This window comes from Plectropomus leopardus, chromosome 10, assembly GCF_026936395.1.
Source record: "Plectropomus leopardus strain MGB_pleo_1.0 chromosome 10, ASM2693639v1, whole genome shotgun sequence".
Lineage (NCBI taxonomy): Eukaryota > Metazoa > Chordata > Actinopteri > Perciformes > Serranidae > Plectropomus > Plectropomus leopardus.
In genome coordinates, this window is record NC_142185.1 from 11,036,454 (window position 1) to 11,049,964 (window position 13,511).

At 39.1% G+C, this 13,511-nt stretch overlaps 1 protein-coding gene across 1 annotated transcript; it reads left to right on the forward strand.

Annotated features, from left to right (window-relative positions):
• The first annotated feature begins 140 nt into the window (after window positions 1-140).
• On the forward strand, window positions 141-8,871 carry umps (uridine monophosphate synthetase). Its single transcript, XM_042494474.2, has 10 exons — window positions 141-387; window positions 1,746-1,899; window positions 2,785-2,909; window positions 3,529-3,716; window positions 3,824-3,921; window positions 4,615-4,775; window positions 4,860-4,977; window positions 5,090-5,265; window positions 6,073-6,187; window positions 7,178-8,871. The coding sequence occupies exons 1-10, from the start codon at window positions 238-240 to the stop codon at window positions 7,354-7,356; spliced, it is 1,464 nt and encodes a 487-aa protein (XP_042350408.2). The 5' UTR covers window positions 141-237; the 3' UTR covers window positions 7,357-8,871.
• The last annotated feature ends 4,640 nt before the right edge of the window (window positions 8,872-13,511 follow it).

The following is a 13,511-nucleotide window of genomic DNA, read 5'->3' on the forward strand; positions in this document are numbered from 1 at the left end:
CATAGAGAAAGAAAAACAGACTGTGTGCCTGATGACCTGGTAGTAGAAATAGTCGCTGTTGGTTGTGAATGAACACCAAGCTCAAATACTCTGAAGAGTAAGAGTAGGGATGGCGCTTTTATTCTGAAGAAACCAGAGTGGAAGTGTTGTTCATGTTTCCCGCTGAGGAAGCACAGAGTAGGGTCGGACGCAAGTTCGGGACAACTCCTGTGAAATATATCTTGAATACAAGCAAAAATGGACAACAACTCTATTGACAGTTTAATCCTGAAGCTCCACGATGTGGACGCGGTGAAGTTCGGAGAGTACAAGCTGAAGAGCGGCATGCTGACACCCATCTACATCGACCTCAGGGTGCTCGTGTCCTACCCAGCGCTCATGAACCAGGTACCTTAGCACGTGCTGTCCTCTCCGGTGGACGGCGTGATGGACTTTAAATTGTATGTGATCAACTGTGAAACATCATACTGCTGCGTTATCCATAATTAAAATGTCATATTGAGGCTAAAATGTCAGTACCGCCGTGTTGAGGAAACGTGGTTATGGCGCACACGTGGATGTTTACCAGCAGCCTGAGAGTTCAACAGTGTCAGTATTGGACGGGAAGTTTGCAGTGGACCTCCGCATTCAGGGAGGACACATTATGCAAGACGCGTATGATGCAAAATGGGATTGTCAATATAATTTGGCTTCCCCTCTTGTAGATGTGGTAACCAAAAATCACCAATCGCACACAGTTTAATTTAAAAGCACCAACTAAAGCGTCCAAAATGTTCCTACAGCATTTGTTTAACACAGTGTCAGCAACATTACAATATGTAAGAAATGTTCATAAGAATCGTTTTCAAATCGCTTACCTTTAACGTGTGATGCACATTTGTACATGTTTCTTATTCTTACTTGTGTTGATGTATGTATTGTGTTGAAGCTTGTAGCATAATACATATATATATATGTTTTATATTTGTAAGACGTTACATGTTAGTTTCATAATTTGAAATGTAGCATAGTACACATTTTTAAAATTCTAAAACTTTACATGCTAGTTTTATACTTTGAAATGGAGCATAATGCCCATATTTTTTTTATATTTTTTACATTCATACATTTTTTACATGTTTTATATTTTTAAACATTTTAACATTGTTAAATATTTTAGCTTAATCCACATTTTTTAAACAAATATTTTTTAAAACACTTAACATACTTAGCATGTCATTCATATTTCATATGTTAGATACTAGTGTTAAATGTTGTTGCTTAAAGTACATCTTTATTATTTTATATGCTTGTTATCTCTACTAACGTAAAAGACATAAGATATTTAAAAGTCCATTACATTAAAGCAATGACAACATATCATAATCCCCCCCCCAGGGATCAAATATATCTGATTAAGCTCTTTAGTACAGCTTGACATTATTTGATTTTGGTAACTTAATGCACAAACAAAAACACTGCCTCATCACAAGGACTACATAATATAGACATCCAAAAACAACTTTTTCATAAAGTTGTAGAATTTTTATCATCTTTTAGAGGTCTGAGACTCCAACTTCTCTTAAATCACAATTTAAATGTATTTATACATAATTTGGAACATTTGATGACAAATGTTAAAACCCTGTTAGCATGTTGGAAATGACTGTCATGTGTTTGTCATATGGCCATCACTTACAACACAACCACAATAACATCTTGACCCTTTTTCCACTGCAAACCTTTTTATCTTGTTTTATATTCAGGTGTCCAGTCTCATCTACCAGCGAGTGCAAGAAGAGGGGCTTCAGTTTGACTCGGTGTGTGGCGTTCCATACACAGCGCTGCCTTTGGCCACAATCATCTGCTCGAGACATGAACTGCCAATGCTCATCAGGCGAAAGGAGGCCAAGGACTATGGTGAGTGGCTTGAAGGCCAGGCTTTATTCATCACGCACGACGAGAGTGTAGACCCTGGAAAGCATACAAATTTGTTAAGATGGAAACATTGTTTGTAGATAAGAATTGTCCAATTTTGTAAAACTTGATGTTTAACATGGAAGGTGATTTGTATCAGAGCCAAAGCTGATGCCGTGTGGTGCTACTACTGTTCTTGAGACCCTACATTTTTTGCCCAGATGGGAGCAGCTTAAAATGAGTATAGCGCATGTGAAATATCTGCAGTTTTGAGTTTGCCCTTCCCTTAATACTGCCAGATATCTTGCAGAGTTGCTGTTGTGATTGGCTGATGACCTGCAATGCGAGCAAACCTGAAGAGCTTGTTTTAGCGATATGGGTTAAAATATTCGCTCTCTGCACAGTTTTGCCTGCACGTCTATCAGTGAGGTTGTTACAGTTTTTCTTCCTTCTGAGAAGAGCAAACACGTACTGTAACATCCCTGAGATAAGGAGTAACATGGAACAGTTTTTGGCCCTGTGGTATTAAGAGCTTATTTACCTTTAACAAAAAGTCTCAACTGTTTGCAGCTATGTGCATTGTGGACATTGACCCAATGCTAAGCTGTTTTGTCAAACAAAGGCATTCATCCTGCCCTACAAAGCTGACAAGACAGTTCTTGAAAAATCACTTAAATCTTTAAAGTTTCACACTCTCCTATAAAAAAAACAACAACAAAAAAAAAACAGACCATACATGTAGCAGTAGGGGCTGACTCGTGAATCAGCAGCAACTTTTACTGCAGTGAAAGATGACCTCTCTGAGGTCTTAAATCAGGGTAAAAGTGACTCAGTAACACAGCGTGTCCAGAATAGAGACTGATAAGGTTCCCTATGTAACTCTTCTAGGAACCAAGCGTCTAGTGGAGGGCTCATTTCGTGAGGGGGACACATGCCTGATCATAGAGGACACGGTGACCAGTGGCAGCAGCATCCTGGAGACTGCAGAAGTGCTCTACAAAGGGGGACTGAAGGTGCCACATTGTTTGTTTGATCACTGTAAAGGTTTTTAGAGGTCCATCAAGTAGGCAGAAACCATCTTAAAGGGATAGTTCACCCAAAAAATGAAAATTCAGTCATTATCTTCTTACCCTCAGGCTGATAGAAAGTTGGGTGAAGTTTTATAGTCCACAAAACACTGCCAGAGTTTCATGGGAAGAGGGCGTTGCACTCATCTCGCAAACATTTGAAGCAAATGGTGACCAGATTCAAACATTTAAAAAATACATAATAAAACCAAGATGAGACAAGACTAAAAATAAAACGCCAGTGACGTTTTTCAAAACAACTTGGCACGTTGGGGCTTCAGGACACTTGGTTACTTCAGACGAGCAGTATGGAGACATTTTGTGATTTTACTATGCAGTCTTTTAATGTTTTAATCCTGGTCACCATTTGCTTCAAATGTGTGGGAGATGAGTGCAACGCCTTTTCCCCCATGAAACTCCAGCAGTGTTTTGTGGACTATAAAACTTCATCTGACTTCCAATGATATGAGGATGAGAGGATAATGCCCGAATTTTCATTTTTGGGTGAACAATCCCTTTCACCCCAGTGGGTGTATTCATCTTTTGAAATGTTTGTTGGTTCCAGGTGACAGATGCCATCGTACTAATGGACAGAGAGCAAGGAGGAGTGGAGATGTTGGCCTCTCAGAGAATCAAGCTCCATCCCATCATCTCCATGTTCAAGCTGCTCAACGTGCTGCTGGCAGCCGAACGCATCAACGCCCACACCGCCCAGAGCGTCCGCAAATTCATCCTGGACAATAACACTTTCAGGTACAGTCGCACCATCATCCCCCCAAAGATGACGAGTATAGTTGGAGTGCAGCTGTTTGTGTGTTTAATGCATATGTTATGTAACATTTGCATCTTGGCTCTTTCAGCCCCAAGGAGGAGAATGGAAATGGGGTTCCTGCCTCCAAGAAGCCATGTGTGGAGCAAAGCATGGAGCTGAGCTACGCAGATAGAGCTAAACTACCAGGTATGTCGTCTTCCATGTATGGCTGTCCATTGAAAGTAGGGGATTTGAACCATCAGTCAGACTCCTCAGACCCCTCAGTTGACTGAGATTGCTTCAAGTCCAGCAATTGATTTATTTTTTTTGCTAGTCAGTGTGCTGTGCAGTGTGCTTCTGGGGAAGTTTTGGTCCCCAGACTTTGCTGCAGAGTAAGCACTCCTGACTGTCATGTTATCTTCTTTCTTTTGCTTAGAGGAGGTCAATTTACCACTCACAGCAACTTATTACGACTCAGTCTCTGGCTTTTGTTTGATATCTAATGTTACCAAAAAATGTTGTTGTACATTTTCAGCCCGTCGTTAGCGCTGTCAGCTTGTGTACTATACTAAGTGAATGCGGCTGTCAAACTGAACGTTCTACAGAGCCCATTCAAACTTTAAAACGTTTTATGGGGGAAAAACACTTTTCGAATATTCATATTTGAAAACAAATCTGATTTGATTGACATAGTTCTGAGTCGGGCACAGCCCTACTTCAAAGTTAGTCAATGGTCAGCACTAGTACAGTAATGTGAATAAAATTGACAGTATTTCTGTGCAAAGTTACATCCAGCTTTTAAAAGCATTTCATACATTTTATTCTTCATTTCTCAACAGTTGTTTTGGTCAGAGTTGGTGTGGTTTTAAATGGAAAATATTGTATTCCTGTTGTCTGCAGACGTTCACCCTCTGGCGTCAAAGCTGCTGAAGATAATGGAGGACAAGCAGTCTAACCTCTGTGTGTCTGCTGACGTGACGAGCAGTGAGGAGCTACTTCAGCTGGCAGACTCTCTTGGTTCCAAAATCTGCCTGCTCAAGACTCATGTGGATATCCTAAAGGTCAGAGTGAAACGAGTTCACATTTTACACAGAGAATGTTGTCAGGATAAATGACATAACGCTGTTTGTTATGTCTGCTGACAGGACTATACAGCGGCCTTCAGCCAGAAGCTGCGGGCTTTGGCTGAGAAACACAATTTCCTCATTTTTGAAGATCGCAAGTTTGCTGACATTGGGAACACAGTCAAGCATCAGTATGAAGGTGGGAGGATTTAATACTCGTTACATTGTCATGAAGTGCATCTGTCTTCAAAATAACTTTTTTGTTAATATTTTAAGTAGCCTAACAATGTGTTGTGTATGCATTTTCCTAGGTGGTTTGTACCAGATCTCATCCTGGTCCCACATAGTGAATGCCCATGCGGTGCCAGGGCCCAGCGTTGTGAAGGGTCTGAGTGCTGTAGGAAAGCCTCTGGGCCAAGGCTGTTTGCTCATAGCACAGATGAGCTCCCAGGGGTCACTGGCTACGGGTGAATACACAAACGCTGTGGTAAGCATCTCTCTGTGTTTTTTGTAATTTTACTTAAAAAATGATATAGTACATAGTTTAGGTTTATCAGCTTCTAGTTTTCATGCATTTTTTTTGTGTGGCTGTCTGTCCATCGCATTGTCCTGTGATATCTCAGGAATGCCTGGAGGGAATTTCTTTAAATTATGCATAAAGAATTGTGCTGCGTTAATGGAACCACAAAAATTTGCACACTCAGTTGGTTGAGTTTGAATCAGAGGATGGAGAATTGATGAGTCACTCAGTTAGTTGGATCAGTCAGAGCTGATCGGATCAGTTCGGTTTATTAGGGGAGCAGTTTTTGGCAGAGGCACGTAAAAGCAAACTTTTAGACCCAATGCTGGACTGCAGGTGCACAGTTTCCAATAGAATACAGCTGGTTTTATCATGAGTAAGTTTGAAAAATTAACATCAGTATTTGAAGCATTGTCAGCTGTCATGGCTATAACTACAACGCAAGCTCATTTTTTTGCAGATATTAGGCTTTAGGTGGTTCTCGTTGCACTACGTGACAAAGCTCTCAATCAGTCTTCTCCTTAAAAATAGTCTCTAAGTGAAGATGGCAGGTTTCACTAGAAATTATTAATTAAAAGCATACATTTCAATATAGTGATGACTTTCATTTTGCCCCAAAAATACACTTAATATATTTTATTAAATTAATGTCTTCACTTAATACATTTTTTAAGTTTGGACGGACGCGGATGTAAATTGCAACTTGACTGGTTGGCAGAGGCACAGGACAGCGAGGCAGTAAGTCTAGTTCATCTCTGTTATCTTTCGCTACAGCTGAAGATGGCGGAGGAGCAGTCAGACTTTGTGATTGGGTTTATCTGTGGCTCCAAGATCACCAAGAGGCCAGAGTTCATCCACATGACCCCCGGGGTGCAGCTGCAGGCCGGAGGTAAATCTGAATTTGGACTGACATTTGGTATTTCTTTTCATTTATTTTTTTTCTCCTAGACATGTTGTAATTTACATATAAGTAAAAGGAAACTATAAAATCTTGTAATAAAAAAACAGCTAATAATATCTTTATTTATATAGCACCTTTAAAAAGAGAGTTTACACAAGCAAGAAGAAACCAGGGTAGAGTTAAGATAAAATGAAAACCAGAGGACAAATTATGCAAGATGCAGGAAGCATAATGTCAGTATAAAAAAATACAAAGAAAAAGACCAAAAACAACAACAGAAACAAAAAAGAGCAACTAAACCATAAATTAAAGGAAATAAGATAGATAAAACATAAATTAAAAAGGTCAAATAAATAAAAACAAAACAATGTACTCTATTATACATACATGCACATATAGTTGAATAGATTAATGTTGTAGGTACACACTCCCACTTCAGTATTATTAATCTTTGATGATTGTGAGCATTTGCAGTATTTTTTGTTACACTGTACTTTCTGGTGTGGTACCTACTGAGTTACATATTTTAAATAGTTTTTCTCCACCACACCAAATTTAAAATGAAATGAATAATACAAGGTCAGAGTGCAGCCTTTCAGCTTTAAGGGTGTTTTGATATGGTAACTGATATTTGGTGAATAGTGAATAATAAAAAGTCCTTTTAATACACAGTATACACAGTATCCTTACTTAAGACAATGGCTGGAGCAAATACACTCTGTGTTTACTTATTTTTTCACCCGGAGGTGACTTCTCTTTGATGCCTTAAACAGACAGAAAAATAGGTGTAAATAACTATATGCCTTTCCACTCTGCTCTCTTTTTGGTGTTGCGACTTGTCTTTAACACAAGGAGGAGCTGTAGCACAAGAAATGATTGCTGGGCTTGCTATCAGTACTAATCCTCACCCTCTTCAACAACCTCCCTCTCTTTCTGCCTCCCTTCCTCACCCAATGCTCCCACCACTCTCTCTCACAGGTGATGGGTTGGGCCAGCAGTACACCACCCCAGAGGAAGTCCTCTGCAACAAAGGCTCTGATGTCATCATCGTCGGCCGGGGTATCCTGGAGGCCCCTGATAGGCTGGAAGCTGCTGAGTCATACAGAAAGTCAGGCTGGGAGGCTTACACAAAGAGACTGGGCCACAGTGGCCATTAAGAGCTTAGGACCAACTGTCATTTCATCTAATTGCAAATTGAACCCACAAATAAGGACCTCTGTGGTGACCTTTTATTATTTTCACTTACACAAGTGTGCACCTAGTTGTATACATAGAAACATATGTAGACATGTGCGTCTGTACTCCACACTGCCACATCAAAGTGCAGAAACTACACAGGTTATTAACATCTGCAGGAGTTACCTGGCAGGTGTTGCAGGGGACCAGACACTTGACCTTTGAACATATGGAATTGTGCTCTCTTAAGTCAGTCCTATTAATAAGCTGCTTTAACTGAGTTATTTTGATTCCCTCCTATTAAATAACTGCACAACCAAACCTAAAGTCTATTTGCTAAGGTACTCCTGACCAGGTTTATACACATTTGGGAAAAAAACATCAGTAATCCTTTTAATTCCACCTGCTAGAAACAAGACATGGAGAGTTTTTTTTTGTCTGCTTACGCTTTTTGTATAATTGCTTTAAATGCTAGACTAAAATTTGTATTGCAAAAAAAGAGTGAGTACGGCTAATACTTTTTCAAGGGTTTTGCAAAACCAAAATCAAATTCAGGGAATTTTTCAGTACACATTTGTCCAATCTAGATCTTGAGCATCTCTTTTTACAAGATGACAGATGTACTAATGATGGAATGATGTTTTCATTTAGCTCCTGAACATAACTGCAAGTCACAGAGTCATTTATGTTGAACTCCAGTTTCACAAAGTGTCGGTATTAATCTCAACTTGAATGTAGAGACGGTTAATTTCAAAGGGAATGGAAGTCCTTGGTCAGTCACAACTCTATTAGATCATTGTTATTAAATAATGTTTTGAATGTGGTCCTGACTTGAATATGCCTTTATAAAGGGAACACTTTACATTGTGAATTCATAGGTTAACAAAATGATAGCATTTGAAAATGTGAGAAAATTATGGGCCATTTGAGCAATGTTTGGCCTGCTTGTTATTTCTTTTTCAACAGCTGTGTTTGTTTATTAGTTTGGATGATCTGTGTGTAGCCCCTCAGATTGTTTTAATTACAAGATGAGGAAATGCTGATTGCAGGCGGGTTAGTCGTCTCAAATGTCTAAAGTCCAATGTCTGCCGTCCATATGTAAAAATAACAAATCCTCTGGTGAGGCAATATTTTTTTCTATAATTTGACATGATCTGTGATCCCAGTTCTCCATTGTTTCTCTCCAGAAAGAGGATCAGTAAACAAGTTTGTTTATACAAGAGAGAATTGCCTTTAGTTTGTGACACCTCCCTTTAAAAGTAGACAGAAGTTAAATTTTGTGTACGCTGTGTCCTGGAGCCATGACAGTTACGCTGTTCCTACTACGCCTCCATGCAGTAAAATGGCTTCATGGTGTCCTTGATGGTATTCTCGTATTTGCTTTAATGAATAAATGTCTTATCTAACTCAGACCTTGTTTCCCTCCATGTACTTTCCTACTGTTACTGAAAAAGAGCACAATGCTGAATACTTAAATAAATCGTATTGCAAATCTATACTTTTTGTCAAGTTTAATGTTTGATATTGTTACCCAGTTGTACATATATGCACTTAATGTAACAGTGCTGTACTGTTATTTGTGTTTTGAACATCCATATTCCTAATGTGGAAGAAGTGAGAGGCCACTGGTTATCTTGTTATTGTAACTTTAGCGAAAAGAAAAATTAATCATTCAATTTGGACATAAATGCTGATCAATTTACGTATTACAATATGCAGATACAGTATGTCTAAATGTAACAGTATAAGGTCAGCTGCCTTTTGAACACTAAGTCAAAACCACAAAATACCAAGGCACACTGTTTTGCATGAGTTAAAAGGCCTTTATGTTAGTAAATGAGCTTAGCACCTTCATCAGGGTATGATAGAACAAGAGGCAGCTCCACAGATGTACCAAGGCTGATGTCAGGTGCCAGGCATTCACAGTGGCAACTCCCACTTGTGTATTGTCCAATAGATTTGAAATCCTGACCTACCAATTATCCAATGTGAACTGCTCACCTGATGTAGAATGACTACATATGAATGTTGGTCTTTGCCATCTTTGACTCTGATGAAGTGACAATGGTGTTGAACTGTTAGTCAGTTATAGAAGGTTGTAAACTGATCAGTGTGCTTCAGGCCCTTTCTTCTCCCTTGAAATAAGATGATACTTTTGTACATATATGAAATAGGTCAGTCAGGAGTGTTAATTCACATATGTAGTTACCACAAACAGGTGGTCTTAAGATTGAAGAACAAATATGACCAAAAAAGGAGGGAGATGATAGTATTTGCTTTTTCATTCATCATAACCAGAAAACGCTAAGTCACAATGATTTGCAAAAGTCAAAAAGCCTTTAATAAATGGTCCTGGCATGTAAAAACGAGGGGCAGCTCACCTCAGGGTGATGCCAGCTTCCAGGCCATCAGAGTAGCAATAGATAATTGTCACAGGTGCAATCAATGAGGTGAATGAGCACGCACTCAGGTCAACTCCAACAAAGCACCAAGACCAGCAAATTCACCATATAGTCAACAACATCAGACACAGGTCACACAATGCCATACAAAAACTTAGAATATATATACATACATACATACATACATACATATATATATATATATATATATATATATATATATATATATATATATATATATATATATATATATATATATATATATATATATATATATATATATATATATATATATATATATATATATATATATATATACAAAATTTCTGCAGTTCATGAATCCTTAGTATAAGTTCCAATGCTTCACTGGTCACCAAGCTGGTCACCTGGAATGAGGAGAGAGATAACTAGGTATCCATGGTACATCTGTGAGCTGCAGCTTGTTTTTACATGTTGTCCTGTGCCTTAAAAAGACAAATATACTGCTTCAATTTGAGGGAGTACATTAACTGTCAAGAACAAAACATTTCACTCGGAACAAGCCTTCTTGAGTTTAGGGGGAGGCCTGTGGGTAACCATTATAACCCATTTCATCCAGATATTAGGTGGGAGTTAAATGGAGCCCATTAACTCCCATAATTATATCCTTGAGGTGACTAGAAAGGCACTAGAGAGTGCAGACCTCTGCTAAGGCCTAATGCCTTATCTCGCAATGTCAACAGAGTGAAAAATAACCTATGTATACACCCTGTGATTTTGATCTGCTCCAAAATTTAACATATTCTTTCTTGACCCATGCTACACCATTTCACCAAGTTTCATGACAATGAGGCTAACAGTATTTCCATAATCCTGATGACAAACAGACAAAGTGAACTGAAAACGTTACCTCCTTGGGGGAGATAATGAGAGAACTGTATGTGTCAAATTGAAGGACTGTCCCTTTAATTTAAAGACATGCAGTACATTTGCAACCAAGGAAGTCCAACCCACAGAGCAGTAACAAGATCACTGATTGGCTGACTATCATTGTTCATGTTATGTGAAACAGGCTCTGTTGTCATTTTTTTCCCTTTCAATTATCAATAGTTTTTTGTATCATTAATTTTTAAATTCAAACAAACTGAATTAACTGACTATTAAATCAATCAAAAATATCAATGACTTTCTTGTTCAGAGGACGTTCAGATAAAATAAGAAATAGCCCACAGAGTCAGGCACTAATGTCATTGGACCAACTCCAAAACTGTCACCAGAATGTCATGAATTCAAGTCTGGATCCTCTAATTTCCTATTTTGGTGAGTATTTATAGCAAAATTATATTTCCACATGTCTCAGGGTGGATTTTCCTCTTTAGCAAGAGTTCAAACCCCGAGCATTTCATTGCCACGACGCCTGGAAATTCCACAGTAAGCTTTTTTTTTCTTACCAAAGTTGTTGGGCAAGCTGAGTCACCCAACAGCAAAAAGTCATTTGCAAGGCATATGATATGGAAATGATGCCCGAACAGGCACTGAATGGGGCAAATGGAATCGGCAGTTAGCTACGTTACAATGCTCCTTTTTACAGATCAACACAGGCACAAAGGTCAGACACGTTGCCTGGCACAGTGGTGTAGGAGGGAGGGCGATTTGGATGGAGAAAAATGGCTGGTAAGAATAATGTATTTAGAGTGTGTGTGTGTGTGTGTGTGTGTGTGTGTGCGTGTGCGTGTGTGTGTGTGTGTGTGTGTGTGCGTGTCACACGGACACACACACCCCTCCCCCTTTATGTCAATATTGGATCAGAGCAACGCACCATGCAACAGGTGTCTGCACCCTGAGGATCCTCTCTGCCCATTTCATCCATGAGGGGTGGGGAGAGAGAGAGAGAGAGAGAGAGAGGGGGAGAGAGAGAGAGAGAGAGAGACGTAGAGGTATAAAAGGTGTATACCTGTCACAAGCAGCACACATTCAGTGCACGTAAAAGATGAGCCAAACCTGACCAAGCTTGCACATGTTGGCCTCTCTTTGCTTCTTCTAAAGGTAGGCTGTAAGGCTTTTTTGTTCATTTCCTTTAGAGAATCCATTCTTTCAAGGATGTACATTTACTTGGTGTTCTAACTTTTCCCAAATCTTCCTCCAAAGGTTACCTGACAACATAGAGGCCTGCTGTTATACCCGCACTACCTCTCCCTCTGGATCAGCGTCACACTGTGATCGTTTTTGTGACTTTTTCATGTCTGTATTTGCTTCACGTTGAGCCTCACGTACAATACCTGAAGATGAAGTTTTGTTCGTTCGGCTCGCGTTACGCAGGTACGGGTTGGCAACTGGAAAAGACACAGTTTTTATTTTATCATCACTGGAGCATCGCTGTTGCATCATTAACACTGTCAAGCCTCAGTTCAGACAAACAATGGAGTGCTGTTTTTGGTTAGCTTGTTTTAAAAGTTTGCTTTAAGCAGGTTCAAGCGTTCTAAATCGGCAAGGCCAGATCTTGCTGCAGCAAAAGTGCGCCAAATGATAATGAAAGTCTTGAAAAATCCATCTGAAATGTACATTTCTAAGACAGTAAAACAGCCATAATTTCAGAACCATTGCTCTAAGGACTTGATAACTTTATACTTTCAGTAACCGAAGCACCAGGTGTACAGCATATTTCACTGAATAGACTGCCTTATTTGCATACAGCTGGCAATGCTCTAAAGAAAGCCATGTTAGGCTTAGACAACATGTTCCTTTCACCACTGGAGCCACAAACATTTCTCTAAAGGTGAACTATTAAAAAAACAACTCAAAGAAAAGTCATTTCTTGACTCATTTGAGTAGACTTTTAAGGATTATTCATTGGATAGGTGTTTGTGGCTTGCAAAGAAAAGCACAGATATCATTACAGATGAATTCAGTTGACTGAGTCAGTGATTCGGGTTATCGAGGCAGGGAGTTCATAGATTAAAAAGTCCAAACTCAACATGTTTTGCTCTTGTTTTTATTTAAAAGGTAAATACAAAACTAAGTCTCATAGTCTCAATCACTCCATATGTTCGTGTCCAACTTGCTTGCTTGAACAACCACACCTGTCTCTATCACTGGACTGATAAAGCTGTAACTGACATTGGCAACGGGTCCAGGGGATGGTCATTTACTGTTTATTTTTTAGCCTGTCATTGTACTCTCCTTTATATGTAGATGATATTGTATTGTATGTACTAAAAAGGTTGACATTTACAAGGAAAGGGATGATCAACTCTGTATCTCCCTTTGGTGTTTTTTTTTTTGGATAATCATTTTACCATTGGCACATTCATGTTGACAGCATGCATTTTCCACTGGCCGACTATTCATTACTGTCCATCTCTTACGTCATGAACCGAGGCTGCAGGCGAGCACCAGGGAGTAGAGAGATGGGCTTAATGACAGTTTTTGTTAATCATTGACTAAACATTAACCACACACACCAGACATCTGATATGGGCCATCTGTCATGTGGATGCTCTAATGCAGCATTCAGCCATCAGTCATCATATTTATGTTCCATATGTTTACAATATCTTGCTTTCACTGCTTTAGTGTGTCTTTTAAAGGTACAACAGTGTTCTCCTTTTATCCAGCTTTCAGATGAGGAAGAAACATGTTTGAATGTTTTGGATTTGAGAAAATAAATTGTTGAAGCTAGTGTTTCAACTGTAATACTCCACCTTACTAAAGAGTAAACTGCCCTTTTGCAGTCCCATGTCAAACTAGTACATTCA

Bases quoted from the DNA above. Each gene is read 5' to 3' on its own strand.
- umps (XM_042494474.2), top strand. From the start codon at position 238: ATGGACAACAACTCTATTGACAGTTTAATCCTGAAGCTCCACGATGTG. The intron at 1,900-2,784 runs GTGAGTGGCTTG...TAACTCTTCTAG, and splicing joins AAAGGAGGCCAAGGACTATG to GAACCAAGCGTCTAGTGGAG. The intron at 4,978-5,089 runs GTGGGAGGATTT...GCATTTTCCTAG, and splicing joins AGTCAAGCATCAGTATGAAG to GTGGTTTGTACCAGATCTCA.